The 26,087-nt window shown below is 37.9% G+C and overlaps 2 protein-coding genes across 2 annotated transcripts in view; both read left to right on the top strand.

The window, feature by feature from the left end:
- LOC140234427 (NIPA-like protein 2) overlaps nucleotides 1–17,341 on the top strand; it is a 34,289-nt gene extending 16,948 nt beyond the window's left edge. The window contains exons 8-13 of the mRNA XM_072314473.1: nucleotides 4,181–4,319; nucleotides 5,689–5,777; nucleotides 6,831–6,894; nucleotides 8,515–8,660; nucleotides 9,059–9,213; nucleotides 17,210–17,341. Of these exons, the coding sequence (XP_072170574.1) occupies nucleotides 4,181–4,319; nucleotides 5,689–5,777; nucleotides 6,831–6,894; nucleotides 8,515–8,660; nucleotides 9,059–9,213; nucleotides 17,210–17,341 (725 nt within the window). The remainder of the gene's footprint in view (nucleotides 1–4,180; nucleotides 4,320–5,688; nucleotides 5,778–6,830; nucleotides 6,895–8,514; nucleotides 8,661–9,058; nucleotides 9,214–17,209) is intronic.
- Nucleotides 17,342–24,163: 6,822 nt separating this feature from the next.
- On the top strand, nucleotides 24,164–25,450 carry LOC140234426 (galanin receptor 2a-like). Its single transcript, XM_072314472.1, has one exon. It carries the CDS (start codon nucleotides 24,164–24,166, stop codon nucleotides 25,448–25,450), a length of 1,287 nt encoding a protein of 428 aa, XP_072170573.1.
- The last annotated feature ends 637 nt before the right edge of the window (nucleotides 25,451–26,087 follow it).

Below are 26,087 nucleotides of genomic sequence, written 5' to 3'. Positions count from 1 at the left end.
ATCAGTCACCCTCTTATACCTGTCTAGCAACCATCTGTCCAGGTTCTGATTTTTTTTTTTTTTTGTCTTCGTTTTATTTTTTTTTTCTGTCCTTGCATTGTTTTTTTTTTTTAAGTATGTCTATAGTTCTTGCGATGTTGCTGATCAGAATGTATTGTTGTTATAATTTTATGCATAATAAGAATTAGATCCACTATAGAGATGATCTATATGCCGATGTGAATATCTTTGACAGTAGTGATTTGTTTACTGATGGAATTGCCTTGTTTGTGAGGTAGCTCTTTTGTTAGTATAAACTTACCTTCTAAAATTGAACAAGGTGGAACTGTCCTGAAAAAAAAAATGAACCGACAAGCACGCACCCACACAGATCAGACCCATTATGCCAGGCATTCACTGATGTGTAGGCATATAGATAACATAGACTCAGCAGAAGTGAACTCTTTAACAATAGACCATTTTCTCCACACAAATATGTAGCATTAACATTTATGCAATCCTAAACATTTTCCCTCCTCAAAACGCAATGAAAAATCACTCTGAGTAGGCCAGTAGGCCTATATCGATATAACAAACTCACAGATGGGTTTGCATAGCTTTGTTCATGCAGGTGTACAATAATATTATGCTAACACGTGGGCGGAGGTAATTATGAGGGAGCTCTCAAATTCACGGTAGCAAAAATTTCACTATTTGGTGTGGGATTGTTTTTCTTGTTGTTCTTCTTCTTCTTCCTCTTCTTCTTCTTTTTCTTCTTCTTCTTCTTTTTTTTTCTTCTTCTTCTTCTTCTTCTTCTTCCTCTTCTATTTCTTTTTCGTCTTCTTTCGACAATGTATACACTCTGATGGCTTGCCTTGCATATACTCTGTAATTTTCCATCGTTCAGTTGCAATTTCTGACACCATATCCGAAGCCCATTGCATTAAGCTTTTTTAGGTGAGTAGAACCATGGAGCTACCAATTTTGGTAGCTCCATGGTAGAACTCAGGTTGATGATTTTTCATTTCCTGCGTCAAAGTCAGTGGAAGCATCATTCTAACCTGCAGTTTTCAGTTCTTGCCATCAGGTTTTTCTCAGGTTACACGTTTTATGGAGCAGACCCCATGGCTATTCACTATCACTATACCATGACTGACCCTATAAATCCTTATTTCGACACTTTACAAACAAAGCAAGTGATTGTGATGCCTGCGGTGAATTACTCCTTTGTAACGAGTAAGTTATTCTTAAAGCATTTTGTCATTCGATGTTTGAGATATGAAACACTTTCAATTTGTAATAATATCCAGGATTGTAAGATGAAGCGCAGGTGAAAGTATACAGACCCTATTAACCATGTATAAAGTGAAGTCTTTATTATTGCTAAAATACTGACACAAATGAAAAAAAAAGCGATTGTGGTAATGCCGGTGAAAGAAGACACAACATGATGGCGGGTGGAGCTTATTCAAGAGTTATAGTCACAGGGTTTGCATTGCATCCTTCATAAGTGAATGACATTTATTGTGTTGTGAAATAAAATTTGTGTCGTGTGAAATGCTCTCAAAAGTATCAGAAAAAAAAAATCCCCCATAAAGTTGATTTAGTATTTGAGAAAAACAAGCTTTGGAAGAACTTTATACAGCGAGGGTATAGCATTTTATGATTCTATCTGCATATATAATTCGCCCTCCCCTTTGATTCTGGGTGTTAGCCTTCAGAAATGGCCCATGGATCGAGGCTTACTCTGTTGTCCGTAGGCATCCTCGTGCATATGTCGCTTCAGTAACCACCTGTACAGAATTCTGCAAAAGCAACATTGTACGTGTGTGTGTGTGTGTGTGTGTGTGTGTAAGAATAAAGATTATTGGATAAAAAAGGTGAGTTGTGCGTGCATGCATGCTTGCGCATGTGATATGAATCTAGGGCCATGCTTTCATCCATAACCGTTATCTTGATATGCCACTTTATACTGCAGCCACTAAGTGGGACAATGGGAGGACCATATCCCGTAGTGATAGGTTAACATCGATGAAAAAGAGGTTGAAACCTATTCATACCAATTGTTCGAAAGATGCCAAAAAACAAATAGCAGTGGTGGAAGGGATTACATCCGTTGAATCAAGTTTACCAAAAAACATTTGTAATATCCATTTAAATTATTACTCACAACCAGATTGGTTGACCAAGACCTCAGTCTGTCAAATCAAATCACGTGTCATCTTTTAGATTTATATAGGGGGCACTTATGACCGGTCCCTCCCCCCCCCCCCCCCCCCATGCCCTGAGATTGGTTGTGGTATAAGGTGTAGGTTAAGGGTGGGTAGGCCCTACTTGCGGATCCGAGAGAGTGGCCCACAAGCATCGATTGCGAGCAGCTAACCTGTAGTCAGGGAGGTTGCTGGGATCTACCAGGGAGGGGGTATCTCTCTTCCACCTCCCTGGATCTACTAGAGAACTGGAGTCTCGTAGAACGCTGTTTCGACAGGTGTGTTATCCACAGACACACATACACACACACACACACACACACACACACTCGGATTACAAAAAGAATAGAAACATTTTTGGATCGCCTACCATTTTTACTGAAGAGAAATCAGGCTTGATAGAGATTTTTGGTCGGTGACTGAATTAATGGTGTGCCCCCAAGTGTGTCAGCCTATGTACATCAGAGCGTGATTGTTATAGCTCCATGGTTAAAATGAAAAGGGTATATAGGTAATCACGTGGAAGGACAAGTACGAGATTACGGCATGTGTAAAGAGATTGGTATTGGAAGGGAGGTGAGGTATTGCCCCCGTGGTACTGCAGGTACATAAGAGATTGCGTACGAAAAGGGGGAGCGGGAAAGAAAAGGGCAAAAGGGAGAGAATGGAGGCGGGGTGGGGGTGGAGAGGTGCAGTGACACTAATGGAGGGGGATCTTGTGGTGGAGAAGGTATTTCTAGAAAAAAAAAAGAATAGAATTGATTGGTACAGGTGAGGATCACAGTGACTTGACTTTGCTTTTTTTTTCACACAGTAATTGAACACAAAGATCCTTTAGCGGATCTAGACAACCTTTGGTACACACGAACCATACGAAGAATTTTTGCCAAGGTGGACAAAATTTTAAAGGCCCAAATTCCACGCTATGTTCAAGTGAACTTTATGATAGATAAAGATTTTTATCAAACAATGGTTGACGTTTCCCTCACAATCAGATTTAGGATTAGAAACCCAGAGAATGACATATTTTCACCGAACAGTGACATTTGCCTCAACCAAGTATGCAAAAAAAAAAATAATAAATAATTAACTCAAGTAATGATTACAATCATCATCAATTAAATGACAACGGTCATGTTTGTTTGCGCCTAAATAGATCATACTAGTAACGGTTCTTCTTTTTTTTTGCGATAATGAATGACATTACACCCCACCATCATTACTTGTTATAATCTAACACACCAGTAATTTATTTCATATGAAAAAAAAAAAGATGGAAATGGAAATGATTGGTTGACATTGTCATAGTACATTTATGTATTGCGGAGAGATACAAATGTAGAAAAAAAAAATCTTTCTTGTCATAGGCTTAAGTTTCATGAAACCTGTTTCAAGTCTTTTACATGTAGAAGTAACACTTTTTCTAGAGATCTGAGTATGAACTCTGATGAGTTTTTGTTTTTCTTAGATTCACCGTGAATTCCTCTTGATTGCAGAGACAACTTTTTTCGTGTGTCTACTGCCTCCATTATCAGTAAAATGAAAAATTTCACACAATGTCAGGAACCAGTTCATTCAGTCATAATTCTTTCTAGGAAGAATTCCCCATAATATCAAAGGCCTATTTCTTAACATAATAATGTCGGAATTTCGGAACTTGGGTATTTGTTCCATATTCATCGTGTCACTGCTGGAAACCAGGGACAGCCTGGTGGTAGTGTCGCTGCCCGGAAACAGTAGATGACAGGTTCGAGTTCCACTGGTTCCTTTTTTCCGACATGTTTGTTAATTTACAGATCAGCAGTTGCGATCTTAACAAATTAAATTTGTAGAGGGAGACATACTGAAGAAACTCACACCTGAAGATTTCCCCTTTTCAACATCAAGCGACAGCTCTCAGGTGCATTAAGAATATTTTAAAGATGTACATTCGTACCTTCGCAGGAAGTTCTAATTTTGCTTTTTGTCTCACCACTATGTCTCTTCACCAGCCTCTCTAACAGTTCTTGGTGCTAAGGCGGTCTCGACAGCCATCAGTCTTGCGTTTGAGGGGAATTTTTCGCAATTCAAAAGTCCCGTCATCTACATCATGTTCGCTGTGGTTATCATTACGGGAGTGTTTCAAATCAGGTAAGTCCATAAGTCTTCATTACAATGCCCCAGCATAATCTGCCGTGGTAAATGTTACCTCGAAGGCTTGCAGGAAAGAAATGATTAAGCAGTCGTAAGAATGATATGACAATTGTGGAATGTTTAAGATCATTAAGGTCTGTAAAACTGTCCTTAATATTCTGATTATCTGTCCATAACTTAAGGTATGAAATTCCGATCGCAGTGTTGAATTCAGTTCTGTCAATTTACTTTAGTTAGTAAACAAAGAATGCATTACTATACATGTATATAAGATAGTCTATATAATTCGTAAATTTTGCCCTTATACAATCACGGGACTATCAAATGCATGTAATTCCTGGGGCCCGTTGCATAAAAGTTACAATTATGGTAACTTTGCCATCCAATGGTAACTAGCATGGTAACAATACTCAATAGCCAATCAAAATCAAGAATTCCATGGAAGTTACCAATGGATGGCAAAGTTACCATAATTGTAACTTTTGTGCAACGGGCCTCATGGAATTTCACTGACTAGAATGATACAATAACATTGCATCATTCTAGTGAGTGAAATTTGGAATTCTGGAACATATGAATTTATGTTGACCATGCATAAACATGATAAAGCTCTAACAAATAGTGCAATATCTATCGTTTTCATATAACACATATCAGAATCTTGTGGTTGTAATATTCCCCTCAAAACAATTTTTGATAGATAATGTTAATTAGAATCTTTATTACTGAATGAATATGTATTCATGTAAATTAGTGTAACGTGGTCAGCCCACGTGGGGCAGAGGAAGTTTTGAGACTTTGCGAACTGACTGTGGCACTCGAGGGGAGGAATAAAGTTCACTTGCTGTTATTCCAGTAAAACCTGGTATAGTGCACTGGTGGTGATCTGTTTGGTGTCACTGAGGATGATTATGTGTGACATGTTGTTGAGTTGCCACTTTCTTTTCCTCTCCTTCATAATAATTGGGGGCTTGTCCGGGAATATCTCTTGTGGAAGATACGGTTACAGCTCGTTATTCCGATGGGTCGTTATTCCGAAGGCTCTTCAGTCCGAAGATTCCTTATTCCGAAGGTTCGTTTTTCCGAATTTCATTTTCGGATGAACAAATCTTCGGAATAACGAACCTTCGGAATAACGCCACAAATGTTCGGATTAACGAACCCTTTTTCATTTTCGGATTAACGAACCTCTAGGTATAGGGAATTTGCGTGTTTCGGATTAACGAACCTTCGGAATAACGAACCTTCAGAATATCGAACCTTCGGAATAACGAACAGCACCCGGAAGATACACCTATGATATCGGCCATCGCCATCGCTATTATAGAAACTTTGCAGAGATTAATGTCCTCTTCTCTCCGCGCAGATTTGTGACCAAGGCGATGCAAGCGTTTGAGGCCTCAGTCGTTGTACCAGTCTTCTTTGTATTCTTCACTCTAAGTGCAATATTAGTAGGTGAGTGTCACTGATAATTCTCTGGGGTGGGACATCTGTCGACACTGATGTGCGTGACTGTTCTTCCTAGAATTGGGCAGATAATATTCGGATTATATTGCCCAAAGAGTTCTCCATCGTTGCATTTTCAATATCAAACCTTGCAACGGCTCTACAAGTGATTTTCTCACAAGAACAAGATTTTGTTTTCACATTGTCCCTCATACAATAATAGTGAGACTCTTATAAAGCGCTCATTTCTACCTAAAAAAAGATACTCAAGGCGCTATATAACAGAGTACATATGGTGTCACGTTACAACAGTATCACAGAAAATAATAAGAACAACAAACCAACAAACAATATATACGTACACATATACATACAGGTATACAATTGTCAATTCAAATTGAAAAGGTAGGTCTTGAGATTCTTTTTGAAACCGTCAATGGAAGATACTTCTCTAAGAGGTTTTGGTAGCCATTCCATTGTTAACACTTTGACAGATCAATGTTATATTGTTCAATCAACATGGACAGCAGTAACGCTTATATATCTATTTACAAGCTTCGTCAATTCTTTGCTTCTAAGATATGAAAACTCCCAATAGATTGAAGACTATTTTAGATTTTGTCCATGCATACCAAGGGTTAAAAACACCGGTATGTGGTTATAAAATGTTGTTTAACCCATGTAACTCCTGTCAGGCATAAATTGTGTGGGGAAAGGTACCGTAATGAGCCAATTTACTATTAAAAGCTTGACTCTGCCTTGGTCATACATTTATAGCATCATAATGGTTTCATAATATTGAACAGCATAGTGGATAAGGGAGAAAGAGGCTAGGATACTAGTTTTTCAATTTGGCTCTTCATCATCGCAGAAATATTCATTAATTCCCTTTATGTCCACTCATGTTAGACCTCCAGCAATGTGAACGAAATATTAATTTATCCATTCTGCAGTATGAAAGGATGAGATTGCAATGCTTGGATTGTGGTGAGTTTTTAGTTTTGTTTTTGGCTATTTGGTGTACAAATGGTCACTGAAACTATGTTTTACTTATCTCTTCAGGTGTATTTTTCTATGGAGAATTTTATGGTTTGACCATCATCAGGATATGTATGTTTCTATTTGGGTAAGTTGAATTTTTAATAGGTAAGCTTCCCCCCCCCCCCTATAACCCAGTTGGTCACTTTGGTGGAAAGGACTTTTTAATCGCATAACTTTCAATAAGAAAGTTGTCTCATGTTGCATGATATGTCAGTCTCCACACACCTGACATGAAATTAGTTCTTGATGTAAAAGAGTAACGTGTGTCGAGTTAAAAAATGAAATGCTATCTGTAGGATAAGTGAAAGGTTGCTTTGTTTAATCTTTGACAAATCAGTCATAGCTAGATAACTTTCGACACTGATTCATAAATCTTTGGTATCAAGTTCTGGTGCAGTCTGTTCACGTTGATATCTGCCAAACATGTTTACTGTGAAGGACTTTTTTTTTTTCATATGAAGCTCCAGATTCTTAAACCTTCTTTTATTTGCCATGGTCCCTGGTGGGTCAAAGTGCATTGAATTCACGTTATCCGACCACTGATGTACAGGTCATTGTGACTTCCACGCACCCACGCATTTTATAACAGAGAGTCTTTGATGAAACACGGCACGGCTTATTTCAGTCTCTGCAGTTCGCATGTTTTGATCACGCGTCTTTTTTATGTGCCCCCTGCCTTTTTAGCACCAAGTTGTCCCTTTGTGCATTCTCTCCCTCTCTCCCTCTCCCCCTCTCTCTCCCTCTCTCTCTCTGAGTGTGTGTGCGTGTGTCTGTGGCAGATTGTCGTGCATCAACATTAACCCATTACGTTCGGGGGAATTTTGTTGCAAAAACTGCGATCTTATCATCAGATTGGCTCGTCAGAATTTCAATACATATATTGTCAAAATATTTGATGGTGAGCGTGCATTCATTAGACTCCACAAAATCAAACGGATTCCTTTTTAAACCTTGCCAACTTGAAAGAGTGAAAATTAACTGTGTTCTTAAAATAGCTTGTCAATTCAAGATGTAATTGTAAACGCAGGAATTAAGGAAAATATTAAAAGTTCTTATAAAACTAGAATCAAATTTATCACTTATACGAACAACGGTCCATTGAACAGCTATAATGAGAGTATTTAACCCCACCGAATGTAAAACCCACCAAAAATGACAAATAAAAAAAAAGGTGTAATAAAAATAAACCGGACTTGAAAATACACATTTGGTTCATGCAAACTTGAAGGGTTGCGTCTGTCTGTCTTGACTCTCTCTCTCTCTCTCTCTCTAGCCGATCTCGTTCATGTGCTACACGAAATACATTAATCAGTGATTTCCCACAAGATATTATAGACATGTCTGAATAACACATCTTGTGATTTGAAACGCCTCGTTTTTTGATGTTTTCTGCAACACGTGGGTGTGGAATGCCCTGATCTATTTTTTGAATTGATTTTTGTTCTTTTTTTTCACTGCGTGATATGACTGGTCAGATATAATGACTGCATTTCATTGCATACTGCACACCATTATTCATTACGTTTCTTCGTATAACATTCAACGTCTACAATCACCACAAAACTGAATTTCCAGTGAAATTGAATATCGATGTTGAGTGAATTAATCAGTATTTTTGTGACGTTAGTTCTCCAACTGTCATGAAAAAAGAAAAAAAAGTACTCATAAAGTAATACAGATGAAAACAATATTGTGTCTGCTACAGGTGCGCCTGTTCATTCATCGGAGTGTTCATGATTACTCACGGGAGAGGTCAACCGGAGGATGAGACGGGAGCTACCACTGAGATGGAGGGGGAAGAAGGGGAGGACCAGCCATCCAACAAGTGGGAACACAGAAACGGTATTAAATGTGAGTGTATGGGATGCTACTTTCTACCTCTGAAATTTTCCTCTGACCTCTGACCTCACCCTTTAAGTTACCATTGTTGTAATTTTTGTTTTGAATATGTGTTGTGTTAAGCTTAAAATTTGATTATCTTACATGGATGGTGATGCCTATGCCAGCTTTGATTGTTAATATGTGATTATTTCCCACCTATTTTACTTTGTTTTTGGAAATCTCAGCCACTTCAAAACTGATTTTCATCAAATGAACTTTGAATTTTTCTTTAAGAATTATTATGCTTTTAAACATTTGATAAAGTAGTTTCTATACATATCTTACATAGTGTTTAAAAAGTTAAAGGCCAAATCTTCACCTCAACCAATACCATACCATCCTTTTAAATTGTGTGTCCCTCCTCGTAGCACCACTGGTTCCTCCACCGACATCACTCCACCGGGTCCAACCCGGGGAGGAGGCATATCCGCCACCCGTAGACAACTTGTCTGAATCCAGTGAGGCCTCCCCAATCGAGATGCAGGACATGTCCAGCACCCTCAGGGACCAAATCAAATACCCAGTAAGTGGAGACCTCTCCCACTTTAATCACCTTACCTCCTCCCTCCACACACACACACACACACACACACACACACCCACACCCACACACACACACACACATTTGCACCACCAGAAACCCAACCACCTAGAATCTGTGAATATAACAGTAATATAAACTGTATATCATGATTATACTCTTTAAAATCATTTCATTGATATAGCCTGTGTAACAGTTACAAAGTTTGACTAGTCAGAAATTCTAAAAATAATTGGACATTGTTCACTTGGGAATAGGCATAATATGGAAATATGTTGCAATGCATTCTGCTATTCTCTTTCATGTGAAAGGAGTTTACTTATATAGATTAAAAAACGAAAAGTAAGGGTGTGTTCAACTCATGAAATCTCTGTGATTCGCCCTTTCATTAGACCATCTAACGGCTAGCAGCCATGGATGCTGTCGGTGAAATACCCGGGCCCCTATTCTCGGGGGGGGGGGGGGGGGGGAAGCGTGTGCGCATTCCCCAAATCTCCGGTAAAGTGGTACTTTTCGCCCGGCAAAATCCGGCCCTAGAATTGTAAAAAGGGGTAAAGTTGAATTTTCACCCGGAGATTTCCTTCTAAAGAGGGGTATGTGTTTTTTCAGCTTCGATCGACGTTAAGGTATCAAAAGTCGGTATACGACGTTAGGGTATGAAATGCAGATTGTAATCATCAGTAAATTCGTTTTACATTTTTGGAATGTTTCTACGGTGGTTATTCGTCATGTTATTTCCGATTATTTGCCACGGAATTTGCAATCTCCCCAGCGTCAAATCGAAGCGCCCAGTCGTCTTAACGTGATAAGTTGTCCGACTGTTTGAAGTTTGTTTGAAGTTTGAAGTTTATTTGAACAATTTCTAGCGACCCCTTTCGGAGTATGAGAAATTTACAATGTCTTTGTAACAGTAAAATACAACAAACATGATGATAACATATGTACATACATGTATGAACAAATGTAATAATCATTAAGTACATTGAAAACACGATGCAAAGGGATGCCTGACACAAAAATGACATCAAGGTACCCATGTACACCCATATGTGTGTATATACTTTAGCATACATAAAACATGTATTCATATAATTATGCACGTACACACAAACAACAAAATTTCCAGGTCCAGAAGACATCGCTGTAACAAGCTACCACTGTAGTTCTGTAGTGTGCCATATTTTAAACAGTCGTGTAAAAATAAAAGGTGGTGAGTTCTAGGGTTGTAGTAATTAGGCTATAAATCTGTTACTCGCTTTCAAAATTCAGCTAATCATTTGACAGCTACAAAGATATCATTCCATTTTCAAAATACATGGATAAAGTATTTGGGCATATATACCGTATATGGTAAGCGGAAAATAAGATCATGAATTTTCAGATGAATACCAAAAGTGAGGAATGGAATAGTTAATGCACCATTCCAAAATAGTTACAATGTAAAGACGTGCCATAGAGATAGGAGAAGTACCACAACCCCAGTACAAAAATGAGCATGTTCCAATTAGACTTTGTTACCTAACTTGAGCAGGATAATTTTAACAAACTTGGCAAGATTGGACAATAATTTTACCTTTTTTTGTATTGAGCAAACGTGACATTTTTAAGGTGTTTGGACGGATTCGATACTTACAGGGAATATAAGCTTCCCTTTCCAAGGTACTTATCGTCAGCACTGGTATCTGATACACTGAGCAATATTCCGGAATTAGGGGGTCTCCAAGGCTGGTAAAGCCTGCAAAAAGCCAACGAAAGAGGGGTGTTGCGACACGGATTGTCGCCCCTACACGGATTGTCGCCTCCTGCTCGGGGCGACAATCCGTGACGGGCGTTGGCGGCACGGATTGTCGCCCCCTACACGGATTGTCGCCTGGCAACAATCCGTGTAGGGGGCTGGCGGCACAGATTGTCGCCCGCCCTCGAAGCACACTTTGCTGAGTAATATCGTTCTGGACATAATCATTGAAATACTAACACATAACTTACATGGCTACATCCATGCAAACATGCCATGTAAAAAGGTTTCAAGGAAGTGTGTATGTGCGCGTGCACATGATAATTTAGTGTCCGTTTGTGCGCGCGCGCGCGCGCGCGCGTGTGTGTGTGTGTGTGTGTGTGATATGGAAGAATGTGTTTATAATGTCATTTTTTTTTGCGTATGTGTTTTTTTAGCTGCGCGTGGGGAGGGATAACTAGTAAGCTGTTGCTGGCATAAACGTTGATATTGATTTTATCAGCAGCTTTGAATTTGATGAGTTTGTTTGGCAGATTTGTATAATTATGAATTCGGAGTGGAGCTTGCGTGCGGGCAGATGCTGCTTTTCTGCATACGGTCCATTATGTCTTATTTATCAACATTGGGAAATCGTTTCATCAGGAAGGAATGTGGTATCGGTTCGGGTGTGTGTCGGTATGTGGGAAGGGGGTTACATTTCGTTATTGCAAAAGTTTGTTACTCTGAAGGCTCATTCGTCCGAAGGCTCATTCGTCCGAAGGCTCATTATTCCGAAGGTTCGTTATTCCGAATTTCATTTTTGGATCAACGAACCTCTAGGTATAGGGAATTGTGTGTTTCGGATATTAAAATGAAGCCTCGGAAAAAACGAAACTTCGGAATAACGGAACCTTCGTGTGTGTGTGTGTGTGTGTGTGTGTGTGTGTGTGTGTGTATGTATTTGGGTTGGTGAATGTGGGTGTGGGATGATTTAGGTTTTGTTTAATCAGGGGTTGGTGGGTTGGGGATTGGATTTGAAGAAGGATAGTTATAAATGGTATGACAGATGTTGGTAGGATTTAATATTTAGGATAGATGTAGGCCCTAGATTTGTTTCGGATGGGGAGGGGAGGGGGTGGTCGGGTTTTTTATGACTGATTTCATTCTAGATTCGTGTAATGTATTTGTGTGTTTTTTTTATGTATATGCCCTTGTAAGAAAGAAGGTGTTACATGATCCAAACCAATGTATTCAAGGAATATAGGTTTGGTAGGGCCCTACATGTTAAAACTTTCTCGTGAAGAAATTGTTAGTAGGGTTGGTCTATAATCGAGTTATCTATGTTGAAGTGAGATTATTTGTGGTATAAATTGACAAATGGATTTGTTTCTGTTTCGAATTGCCATTTGTAACTTTTTTTTCATGTTACACCCAGAATGAGTCGATTTATGAATGATTTGAATGAAATCAATGAATATCAAGAAAAAAGTGTTGAGTTGGTTTATTTGCATTATGAGGATTTGTTTGAGTGTTTGTTGGTGTTTGTTTGTATTACGTATGTATTAGCGGTGTGCAATGGCAGTTCGTTTGTGCTAAAATCAACTAACGATTGACAAATTTTTTACGGTGTGTGGAAATTATTCGCTCATGCATAAAGCATGCCAAACCTATTCTGGGACAAAGAATAGTGGTATGGACGTTCTAGTTTGTAAGACTGATGGAAGAAAATGACTGCAGTGAAAAATGAACAAAGACAAATAACATTTGGGGAGGGTACCTCCCTCGTATGTATTTTCTCTCGGTCTCTCTCTCGCCTAGCCTGCCTCACCGCTGATATTGGTTCACACACCCATACTATTTTTAGATCAACGCTGGTGTGAATTTTTTTAACACGTGCTCATACACTCTGAAGGCGTTTGTATTGCCACAGTAGCGCCGCTATATTCCACACACACACGTAAGCATACAGGCACACGTATACACACAGACAAACAAACCACTACCAGTATGACCACCACACATGCACAGTTTCTACATATTCAAATTCAAATTCAAAGGTTTTATTTTCACTTCTTTCAACAAAATGTACAAAAAATATAGATTCGACATGCGTTTGATAAGGAATGATGCATAGATAGCAAAGAATAACATTTGTCAATAATCATTACAAAGTTAGGTATTTTTCATACAGACATACATTCTGCGAAAAAAGTGGAGGTACCCACTCAAAAGACTATGCTTGTACAACGTGGGCACCTCACAGGAGGAAAAAAAAAAGTGAAAACTTAACTACATGTGTGCGGGATGAAAAAAAAAAGTGGAAAAGGGGAAAGGGAAGAAGCAGAAATACAAGTAAAGAGACGAGACAACTAAAAACAAAAAGCCTAGATCAATCGATACATTCAAGATCAAACCAACAGAGACTATTAGCCATATTAGAAGTGTAGAGCGTTGAAAGCGACGAGAAAATGATATATACAATTGTATGGAATTGCTGATAGCAGAACATATTATCTGCTCTGTGAAGGCACGTGTAATAATGTACAAGTTTGGAGTAAGAAAAACAGGGGATGCGATGTGGAATTCCGCGAAAGACGCGACCTATAACAAGCCTATGAAAAATCAATAGCATCCTGGTGCTTACAAAACCTACTTACTGAAAAAGATAAACAAACAAAATTAATTTCTTTCTGTTACATTATAAGACTTAAGGAGGAATGATTTCAATCTTTTTTTGAATGAAAACAAAGAAGGAGCATTTTTTATGTCTGGACTAAGGGAGTTCCAGAATCTTGGGCCCGTATAAATGAATGTCTGCTGAGCTAACGCAGTTCTAAGCAGGGGCAAGTGAAATTCATTAGACTGTCTTGTTGGGTAACTATGGTATGTCAGGTTACGAAGAAACATAGAATCAAATATAAACGGAAGACAGTTATTATAACTAAACATAAATTGTCCTAAATGAAATAAAAACAAATCTTTAATTTTCAGAATCTTATTTTCAGAAAACAAAGAAGCTGTATGAGAGCAAGGAGCGGCATTACAAATGATTCGAAGTGCCTTCTTTTGTAACAATAAAACCCTATCTAATAATGTTTGATGCGTGTTTCCCCATGCCAAAATTCCGTAATTTAAATAAGGTAATATCAAAGACGAATACAGTATAAATAAAGAATGTTGGGGAAGAAACAATTTGAACCTGTTAATGACGCCTATATTACGTGAAATAATTTTACAAACATAATCTATATGAAATTTCCAAGAAAGTTTATTGTCTATTGTGATTCCAAGAAATTTTGTATATGAAACACTTTCTAAGACAGTATCATCAAAATAAATATCCATATTCAAATTATCTAAAGTGTTACTAAAAAAACATATACTTGGTTTTATTGATATTCAGGGACAGCTTATTAGCTCGTATCCAATCTCGTAAATTTTGTAACTCCGAATTTACTGTATGCACAAGAGTATTTGGATCTTCATGTGAATAAAACACATTTGAGTCATCGGCGAAAAGTATGAATGATAACACTTGGGAGGAAGCACATAAATCATTAATATAAACAATAAACAACAACGGCCCCAATATACTACCTTGTGGCACACCACAAATTAGTTCTCTCATATCAGAGTTATAATTGTTTATTGAAACATATTGTTTACGATCAGTTAGATAACTCCTGAACCACTCCAAGGCCTTCCCACGTATACCATAGTGGGACAACTTATAAAGCAATATATTATGATTAATAGTGTCGAAGGCCTTGGAGAAGTCCAGGAAGATACCGATCATATGAGAGTGAATATCTAAAGCATGTGCTACTTTATCAATGAAATTCAAAAATGTATGAGAGGTGCTATGCTTTTCTCGAAAACCAAACTGGGAGTTAGTTAGAACACAATGCGTCTTCAAAAAATTCATTGTTCTTTTATATATAATTTTCTCTAAGATTTTTGATATACAAGATAATAAAGAAATAGGTCTATAATTACTAATATCTAAGTTATCACCATTCTTAAATATAGGAATAACTTTTGCTATTTTCATTTGTTCCGGAAACTGACCACTTGACATTGACAAATTGAAAATATACACCAAAGGATCCACAATAGAATATATTGCTCCTATTAAAATCATATTGCTTATATCATCATAACCTGCACTTTTTTTATTTTTCAAACCAGAAACAATATCAATAACCTCATACCTAGTGGTAGGAGTAAAAAATATAGAATGTGTATTATACTGATTCAAAAAATCAGTAAAATGTTTATCAGTATTGGGAATTCCTTGAGCAATATCTTCTCCAATAGTTGTAAAATATTTATTGAAAATATTTACAATATCTTGAGAATTATCAATAACCTTGTCATCAAATCGAATTTTTGATATACCAGAGATTTCGGTTGATATATTCATAGCTTGTTTTAATACATTCCACGTACTTTTTATGTCATATCTATATCTCTGCAATTGCTTATGATAATATTTTTTCTTTTCTATACGTAATATTTTTGTGAGGGTATTTTTATACGAAGTGTATTTCAAACGTGCTTGCTCTGTTCTTTTCATCTTAAATGAGTAAAACAATTTATTTTTTCTATTAATAGATCGTAAAATGGACTTTGTAATCCAAGGAAGCCTTGGTGTTGTTTCATGATTCCCCCGTTTGTATTTTCTTTTGGGAATACATATATCCAAATGATTATTCAAAACATCAAAAAAATTATTCAAAGACAAATTAATGTCATCTGTATCAAACACACATTCCCGATTAGCATTATCTAAAGAAGCACAAAATGAAAACAAATTTTCTTGAGTTACTCTACGCCTTTCCTGACAATGAAATGGATTAACATTACTATGATTATACTTAAAATGCGTCATAACAGGAAAATGATCAGTCATATCAGACAAAATTATAGAAGAATCTGGGAGAGTTAAGACATTACAAAAAATATTGTCAATCAAAGTAGCCGAATGACTAGAAACACGTGTTGGTTTGGAAATAAGAGGTAAAAAAGAAAAGGATAAGAATGTATCAAGGAATTCACCCGGTATATTGTCTGTTGTATGTTTTAACAAATCAATATTAAAATCACCGAATATAAAGGACTCTGAGTTAGCAAATAAAGGATCTGTGAGCAGCTCGGTGAGATATGATAAAAAATCTTTGTTATTAGAATTTGGGGGTCTATAAATAATACCTATCACAATATTTTTCCTACCAGGAACATTAATTTGAGCAAAAAGGGACTCCACAATATCATTCGTTTTGCTCAACTTTTCACAAACAATACATTCAAAACTGCTTAATACATATAAGGCAACCCCACCGCCAGAACGATCGGGTCTGTTATTCACAAAAACATTATATCCTTCAAGCGAGAAAGATCGTTTGGGGCATGAAGATAACCACGTTTCAGTTAATCCTATCACCGTAAATAAAGGTTTTTTTTTGGGTTATCCAACAATAACTGTAATTCATCAAAATGCTTACTTAAACTTCTTATATTCAAATGTATAAACGAAAATGTGTCTTTACATAAACCCTTACGAATTTCTTTAAATTGATTCATAGTAACATAACTACATAATGGGGCTTGGGTTATATCATCAAAATCATACTGCATTTCTTCAGCTGTTGAGTTCATATTGTATATTGTATTATTATACTCCAAACACACACACATACACACACACACACACACACAACAAATCATACACATCACATATCATGCAGCTCACAATACACACACACACACACACACACACACACATACGCGTAACTTACCAGTCATACCCATCCCACCAAAGCTTAACACCGGAGGAACCACCCCGAGCCCGGGGCGACAATCTGTGACGGGGCGACAATCCGTGTCGCAACAATTTTTTTGCCAACACGGATTGTCGCCTTCGAGGTCAAAAACTGAGAACTGCACAAGCGTCACGGATTGTCGCCAGGCGACAATCCGTGTAGGGGGCGACAATCCGTGCCGCCAGCGCCCGTCACGGATTGTCGCCCCGAGCAGGAGGCGACAATCCGTGTAGGGGCGACAATCCGTGTCGCAACAAGGGGTTTAAAATTTTACTTGCAAAGTGAGGCAACGAACATCGAACATACACGTATATACCCTAAATAACAATTAAGGGGGGAGGGGGGGTATCAATTATCGATGCCGATGTTGAAGTTGCACATTCATATTTTGGTGTTTTTTTCTGCGTTCAACATGCGTTTCTTTTGTTTCCTTCTTTTAAAGGCAATGGACCAGTCAATATTCAAACCTCAAATTGGCACTGAGCGAGATTCACTCCTGAGCAGGCGGCAACCAAATGGAAAACATTACGGTGCACACAGCAGTGCATCGCATGCAGACGGTGTGGAGGAGTAGAACCTTTGGACATGCATTGAAGTTGGAACAAGTTTTATATTCATTTTTAAATATGCGAAGAGAGACTTCAATTTCATTTTCTGTGCTATTGGACATATTTTAGAGTACCTATGTTGGACCAAACGTTGATATGTAACCCTGTATGAGCCCTTGTGCTTGGCAGTAATTTGCAACGCTATTTTGTTTGCATTTTGCCAATTCATTAACAAGACTTGCCAACCATACATTAAGTTACAACACAAGGGCATTCAGGTTAGACAAGTACTGTGCCGTTAGTCCCATTCAAAGGCCATTGTCAGAGCATTTTGACTTAAGAATTAAATGCTCTTTATCAGAACAATATAATATATCTGTGCCAATTACTGCAGTATATAGTGTAAAGATATTACACTGGTGAATATTGTAGATTGCAGTAACAGGCAAGAAACGATAGAAGAAAGATGTGGAGGGAATAATTCAGCGGTCCCGTTATTTTAAGCTGCTCGGTCACAGGGCCTAGCTGACCACTGAATATCACATTCCCAGCATGCCCAGCATCGCAAGGCACCCATTTTATGTACTTAGGTAAAGAGGGGCATTGTGGGTAATACATCTGTCCAAGGAGTGGAGGCTCTCTGTGAGATTTGAACCATGGGATCTTCCAGGGGCGAATCCAGGAATTCCCTAAAGAGGGGGCACCTTTGCAAAATTAAAGGGGGCGGACGTCCCCCCCCCCCCCGTTTTTATGTTTATTTCCTTTGTTTTAGAAAAAAAAATAATAATAAAGGGGGCGCAAGCCCGGTGCACACTCCCTGGATCCGCCACTGCAGAAGTTCAATATTCAGAGCAAACCACAACATCAAGGGGAAGCGGATACGCATATATACTTTACATTTTACAACCGTATCATAATCTGATTACCATTCCTTTCAATCTGCTCCTGTTAAAGATGTATGAAACTGTACTAATGCTATCAACGTCACTCTTCATTTAATGCAAGTTTGGTGTTTATATCCTCCCTGTCAGTTTCCAAAATATCAGGATATTATCTCACAGACTTTCGGTCGATATTTAAAATGTGTTTTATATATATATGTATATATATATATATATATATTTTTTTTTTTGGGGGGGGGGGCATGAATTAATGCGTTGATTAAAAGCCACAGCTAGGTCAATTATGTTTGAAATCACATTGATTGTTTTATAATGTGGGTTACATTGTCTGTGGCCCTAAAGATTCCAAAGGTGCAAGTATGCAACACAAAATTATTACAACGTTTATGAGGTTGTAATTCTTCTGACAGGATAAGAATCAAATGAGGGGAATAAAATGATATCGTGGAACCACTTTGCAAACACTGTGCCTTTTCGATTAAAATCATCTGTCCTAGAAGATGTCAAAAGAAAAGTAAAGTCATGCTACAATTCAGACATTTATTTTGTATGCATCCAGTGTTGACATGAAAGGGGAATTTACACCAGACATAGATATTTTAGATTCAGTGACTGTAGAAAATGGGAAGAAAACAGCACAGCAACAATGATTAAAAAAAAAAATCATATTCAAAATTCTATAAGTTAACATTACATCATTAAAACACCTTTCAATTCAATTCAATTCAAAATTGAATTGAATCTTTTCCATTGACTTGCCACTTTTCGTTTTATGTTACGAGCAATTAAAAATTTGCCTTGCCTTCGAAATGAGGTCTAACCCAAAATGCTCTTTGTTTATGCTAGACAAACTAATAGAATAAAACGTGTGTGGTGATTTCCTTTTATTGTTCCTATATTGCACCATCACGATGACGTAACAAATTGTTGTAGAGATCTTATTACAGCACATTCAATGAAAAGAAAAAGTTTTTAAAATTCATAACTTTGAAATTGATTTGCCATGCAGCTGCAGCTGTCTCCACTGAGTTTCTGCATTCGTTCATAGCCACCACATAGGTGGCATAAAATTGTCCTTTAGCACCACAAACATGGTCATTAAACTGGCACCATAACCCAAACATTTCATCTGTGCCGGTACTAGCGTAGTATAGGAAAGGTAATGCCAGAGGTTCCTTGATTAATTTAAAGCCAATACATCAATACTGCACTACATGGTGCAGTATTGATGCAAATAAACGTTGAGGAGCTGTTGTAATTGGTGTCTGTGTAAAATGATGTGATTATGTTTTCAATTGTATTGCTTACATTCTTAATATTTTTTTTTTCAGGAAGCATTGGTTATGTCACAGCTTGTGTAAGTAAAGAGTATATGCCATTGAAAAATGCATGTACTTCAACGTGAAATTCTCCTTTTGCTGCATAGGCTATATGACAGGCTGATTGATAGTTTTTAATGACTTGTAGACAAGCATATACAATACGAGTTTCCTATCGTATATATCTCGTACCGTTGAGCCGTCCATTCAGTACAAAGGTTTAAGTTTAAGAAATGTGAATGCAGCATGGCTGCTCACAAATCTATTGGAAAAGTGTTAGCGGACAAACTTTAACAAATAATTGGCTGAAAATGAATGCTGGCAGTCAGAAAAAATGCACTTCAGTTGCAGTCAGCCAATGGGATTGGCGAGATTCTGAGGTACATTTGTTACATGTAATACGTTAACTTACCTCGTTACCCTATATAGTTATTTTCAGAAGTGATATTAATTTCAGTATGCCTATATCATTTGTCATTCTGTTTGTGTAACATTGTGTATAATAGGTATAAAGAGGATCGCTTTTTCGTGTGTGTATTCAAATATGGGATTTCTGACATTAGATAGTATATAATACATTATAAGATTAATTTATTGTATGATTTAATGGTGCTTTGATCAGGTTGACTGAGGAATGTTTTATATCTTGGGTGATTGATACATGATAGCAATAATTTCCAGTATAGGACTATGTTGCAATCTAATAGAACTTCTTCTAACAAAATAATTCTGCATGGTACAGGATAGCTAAATTTAATAATTGGGTACTGTTGTCTTTCTTCTTGTAACTAGTTGTATTCCCTGTCTCATGTGTATCATATTTCATGTGAAAAATACATACACATACGAAAGTGATCCATCGCACTCAGGTTTCCATTTCATTGTGTCGTCTCAACTCAATTCAATCTGTCGCCTTATGGTAATGCATATATAATAATGCGTAATACCGGCAACAGAAAAATACACGATTTAATTCATCTTTGAAGAAGCAAGCGAGAATAACAAAAAAGCATGTACTCTTGAATATGGATCCCGTAGTACAGACTGTAGACAAAATAATAAGAATAAAAAAGGTCTGACAATTTCAGTATTGGAAAAAGTAACCATACGCGTTAGTGGAGGGGAAACCGTACATTTACAGTACAGGAAATCATTACAAAGTGCCATCAACAAAGTTGTCAATTATGAAAAAATAACATCTGCCAAGCGCGATAATGCCCTTACTTTTGCACACAATGCTACATGCAGCAACCACTACAGATGACTCGCACTTTCCCATAAAATCACATTAATAAAAAAAAAAAGAACCCGCAGAAATATTTTCAAACTCGCTTTTTCTCCTCTGTCATCAATAAGCTAATATTCTCATCGACCACATTATTAGCAATGACAAAGGTTCTACCATCTCAATCCGAATTGACCGATCCGGACTGAGGACACGTCCACATTTTCGCGAAGCTCGAGTCATCTACATGTCTTAAATCTTCCTCATTAAAATCACTGACGATCGATGATGTTCATTTAACAACTGGAAGAACCAAGAATTCAAATGAAGGCAACCGTTCCTTCTTCAAAGGAAAGCGCACAAATATCGATAATGTAGAAGAAGCTACAAGTACAATTTTATGAAAACTTACAAATGAACTAACTTTCATACTTCTACGGAGAAGAAAAAAAGAGCATCAGTCGTTCCTCAGTATAAGATATTCGCTGAAAGGTATATTGATTGCGGGAAGGATCGATCGCGGAAAAGCAACCACCAGACTTGGAAGAAAAGAAAATCCACTCACAGTTTTCAGATGAACCCCATTAGCATGTCATTGCTCTTCGTATTTTCTTCATGTCAAAAGAGACGTTTTATGCAAGTTGGTAGGCAGCAAAAATCTTGAGAATCTTTGGGAAAAACAGTTTGATTAAAGAACAAATCTTAAACAGTGTCGTCGGATGAATAGCAAATACATTTCAAGTTGCATTTACATCAACCGTACGCTTCAGTTTGATAACACAATGAACTCATGCCGTCTAAATGCACTTTCTTCCGAAAGGAATACTCCAACTTTTCAAATCATTTTACATATACAATAACCCTCTAATGAGGCGGTTGAAAAAAAAAATACAATCGACTCCAGGAGACTGCTACCAGAGACAACAAATAATGAACAGATTGATTGACGGATGGATTGACAAAACTAGGCAATACAAGGACAAGCTTCTTAATCATATTGAAAGTAGAAATGATGAATAAACACTATCGAACGGCAAGAGCGGTAGTGTGAACGTGTGCGCTTTTACAAGTTAGCAGGAATTAAATCATACCTCTCGTTTTTTCTCGTTTTCGTTCACAGAGAGTGAGAAATACACAGATTAAAACAGAAAAAAAAACTTGAAAGAAATATATTATTCAGAGGGGTGAAGGTTCAGGTGCGAGTTTCTTCACTTTGTCTCCCTCTACAAATTAAATTTGTTAGAGGGTTATTGCATATTGCACCTGAAAAAAAAAGAAAAAAAAAACAAAAACTTCTTTGATATTGCTCTACATGTACACGTCATGACAACTCTTCAAGGATGAGGGTAACGTGTGCATAATGAGGATACCTGCAGAATGATATCGGTCATGAGGATGACATGCATATAATCAATCAGCACGTGACCTTCGTAACTCAATCTCATCTGTAACAGTAAAAGAAGTCATTTATTATCCATATGTCAAAACCGGAAATTACATTTAAAACAAAAACATAAGTTCTTGCATGTCTTAACACACTTCTACACGTACATACACGAGCGCACTGATCTGCCTTTGTTTCTACAGACAAATTGCGCTATATAGATACCGTTTCATCATCATCATCATCATCACGCAAATGCGCTTCATGACTGTAGAAAAGATGAAACATTCAACATGGAAACGTTACATACTGAATTGTGAGACTTCACCTTATCTTTTAAAAATATCAACGGACTTTATCATGGCGCTAGCCATGTCATTCACACTGAAGTCACGTCGCCATCAAGATGAATCTCTTCATCGCAACTTCAGCATTTAATACATTAATGATTATGTATATAATACTTATATAAGAAGCAGAGTAAGACAGCACCAAAGAATAAACAAAAAAAAATATTGTCTCTGCTTTTGGTTGGAATCAAGATGATATTTTCCCTTTTTTAACAGGACTAAACTATCAATATTTCAACTTGGAAATTCACTACGAAGATAACGAAAAGAAATCATACACGTACAGACACACGCGCGAGCAAACGCACACGCACACACATTTTGCGTTGGGTGTGTCTGAGATTGAAATATGCGCATGCGCGTTCTGACTGAGGAGCTGATGCTTTTATTTATGTGGAGGGGAATGATAAATATTATGTCATAACTGTAATTACTTGCTTTGCCTCCCCTTCCATTGCTCTATCTTGGCTAGTGACCTGGGAGATCACAGCTTGCCGTCAGTATATGTACAGACTGAGGGGGAACACGCGAGGTATTTGGCATTTAAACAAGAAGTTATTTTGGGGGAGAAAAAGTGATTACCCAGCAGCGCTTCAAGCAAATATCACCCTAATCTGCCTTCAAACAGATACCTGCATAACATCACCTGTGCCAAAACATGGCAGAGATGAAACTTATCGGCGTGATTTTGTGTGGAAAGCAACAAGTGCCCAAAACAAAAGGTGAGCGACAATTGGTATTTTAACCTGCCGAGTAGGAGATCTTTAACTAATATGCGTTCCTCACATACAATCGAAAAAAACTCGACTATCATTTCTACTTTAAGTTTTTTTTTCATATTTACGTGGAATGAATGAAATTATTTCAATTGTGTGTATGTATATATATAGAGAGAATGGGTACACGTTTATTTAGGACCCCCTATACGTGTAATGAAGTTTAGTATTTGATTAAATGATACATTTACTTTTATCATTTGTCAGTTTGATAAGTCGTAATGCTGTAAAATGGCAAAAGTATGAATATTACTTTCATTAACAAAATAATGCATTGAGTGGAGGAGACCAAAGTCTTTATTGTCATCTCATGCGTCTCAACCAAAATGGGTAGAACTGCGCATAAAATCAACATCATTATCTGTAATCAGACACAATATGCAGAATAATTAATTACAAAAATACGGGAAATACGATATTGAGATAGAATTAAACCATCGATATACATGCTTTCTTACAGTATCATAACTTCTTATTCATATATAATTATAATCAATAGAGATAGGCAGATGAGAAGCAAGATATCGTACAAAAGTAGGTTGAAATCATTTGCCATCTTTTAAGGAGCCGTTTTCTCTCACTCTAATACCACATCGGCTGTGTATCTAAATAGTCACTCATTGTAGGCTTGTAAAAATGTAAACCATTGATATCAATGACACAATAATGCTACTCGATCATTACTTAGAAGAATCTTTATTATACAGATTTGCAAAGCACTAGAATCTGTGATATATCGCTCGACTGTTGAGAGATCTACACAGCTAAATTAAAGTCAAGATTTGACAAGAAACGCTATGTGACAATAATGTGCCCTATTTCTACAGATTCAGACGGTGTGAAAGCTACAGTGCAGAGACTATTTATCAATCTCGTACTTGTGACAACCGCCATGGCAAGTCCATCCAATCACTCCATGATTACGCAAGAGGACAATCCTTTATCATCCGTCGTCAGTACCAATGACGAACCAACCGAGGCTATACTAATGCTCATGCGACGTAAAGTCACCTCACCGGATGAGAATGTATCTGCAACATACATCTCGGCAACAGAAATGTACTCGACAGAAGAATCAAGCAGCGTCGACTGTGTAAGTTGTCATCTCTCACGGTTCTTCGTCAGTGACAGCCCGAACTCTCAAGTTTCGGGATCGGGAAGTGATATGTTGGAAGATCCACCGATTCGTGAGGAGGATGAACGCAACTGGACGAAGTCAGAGTGGGCTTGGCAACCAATGGCATGGTCCTGGTGGGTGATTCTGCAGATGGTCACAGCATTGCTAGGAATTGTGGGGAATCTGCTCGTGATCGTTGTCCTCTACAGACGTCGAGAGCATAGTCGATCGATGGATAACCTCGTGGGCGCGCTCGCCGCCGCCGATCTCTTAACATCTATCTTCATGTGTCCACTGCCTCAAACAACCCGCGTGCCATCTTCATGGGTAGGTGAGCTTTACTGCAAGGTGGTCTACACGTCAATGTTCATGTGGATCTCCGTTGATGCATCTATATTCACCCTAACCGAGATCCCCATTGAGCGGCTGATTGCGGTTGCTTATCCGCTTCACGCAAAACGGATCCTGACCAGGAGAAGAGTGAATACCGTCATCTTTATCAACTGGCTCGTGGCCTTCCTAGCTAATGTGTTTCTTCTCGTCATCTCTAGAGTTGACACGACTACACAGCAGTGTTCTCTCGTCCATCAGTCTCGTGCCGCCCAGTTATCGTCGGGTTGGATTCTGTTCATGCTGCAGTTCTTTCTCCCTTCCCTGTTTACCCTCTCGATGCAGTTGCTGACGGCGAGGGCGCTCCATCGGCAGTCTCGTCAGTACCTAGGGGACAAGAACCAGGTAGACAAACTCAGCCCGTCGATGCGACATCTCGTTGCTAAGAAACGAGTCATGGAGATGCTGTTCATCGTGGTGATACTCTTCATCATCTGTTGGGGACCATCTCAGTGTGCCTATCTGGCCTTCAATCTGGGTCTGTTACCGACGTCCTACCGGTACGGTCCACTCAATCGCGCACTCGTCATTCTCTCATTCTGTAACTCGTGTGCCAATCCCTTCATTTACACCGCCCGCTACCCAGAGTTCCGGAAAGCCGTTTTGGACCTCTTCACATCCGGTTCCACGTCACAGACATCTATATTTGGCCTGAAACGAGAGAGAAAGTAATAATAGTTAAAAACTACAACAACAACAACAACAACGACGACGACAAAACTTTTGGTTGAGTAACAACGAAGTTCATTGCAGCTTTTGAATTACCTCTTCACACCGTTTCAGTTTACTTTCATAAAAGTAAAACATTTGTCAAGCAGACTAGTACAAGATTCATCGAACTCGGGCTTGAAATAGAAAATCGAAAACCGACCTGATGTAACAGAGAATGATGTAGTATACTACACATACATATGTGTAGTCGCTGTGTAGGTCACAAACGCATAGTGGGAATAAGGTGCACAACGAAATTCCAAATTTATAACGGTATTTGTTGACCAGCTAGGAAGTATTACATCAACCCTATACTGATTCAGTTGATTATGTTGTTAAACCGTGATTGCAAGCAAAATCTCAGCCAGTTCCCATAATAGGACAGAGTATTGAGAAACTACTGTCTGCACATAAAAAAGATTATTTGCAGCACAATATTTGAAATATTCATATTTGAAATATTTCATATACTAAACAGTAATGTGAATCCAATAATCATCGACTGAATATTTTTGGTACTCTGTTAAAGTAATTGGTTCAGTGAAGTTGATTATGGAGCTTATTTCTTTGTTTTCAATTTTATGCGGAGTTTTTTTTT

This window comes from Diadema setosum, chromosome 10, assembly GCF_964275005.1.
Source record: "Diadema setosum chromosome 10, eeDiaSeto1, whole genome shotgun sequence".
Lineage (NCBI taxonomy): Eukaryota > Metazoa > Echinodermata > Echinoidea > Diadematoida > Diadematidae > Diadema > Diadema setosum.
The sequence above is the reverse complement of the archived record's forward strand: the minus strand, read 5'-3'. Positions and strand labels throughout refer to the sequence as shown.

What these genes read in the sequence shown, in the direction of transcription:
- LOC140234426 (XM_072314472.1), top strand. Translation starts at nt 24,164, where the DNA reads ATGGCAAGTCCATCCAATCACTCCATGATTACGCAAGAGGACAATCCT.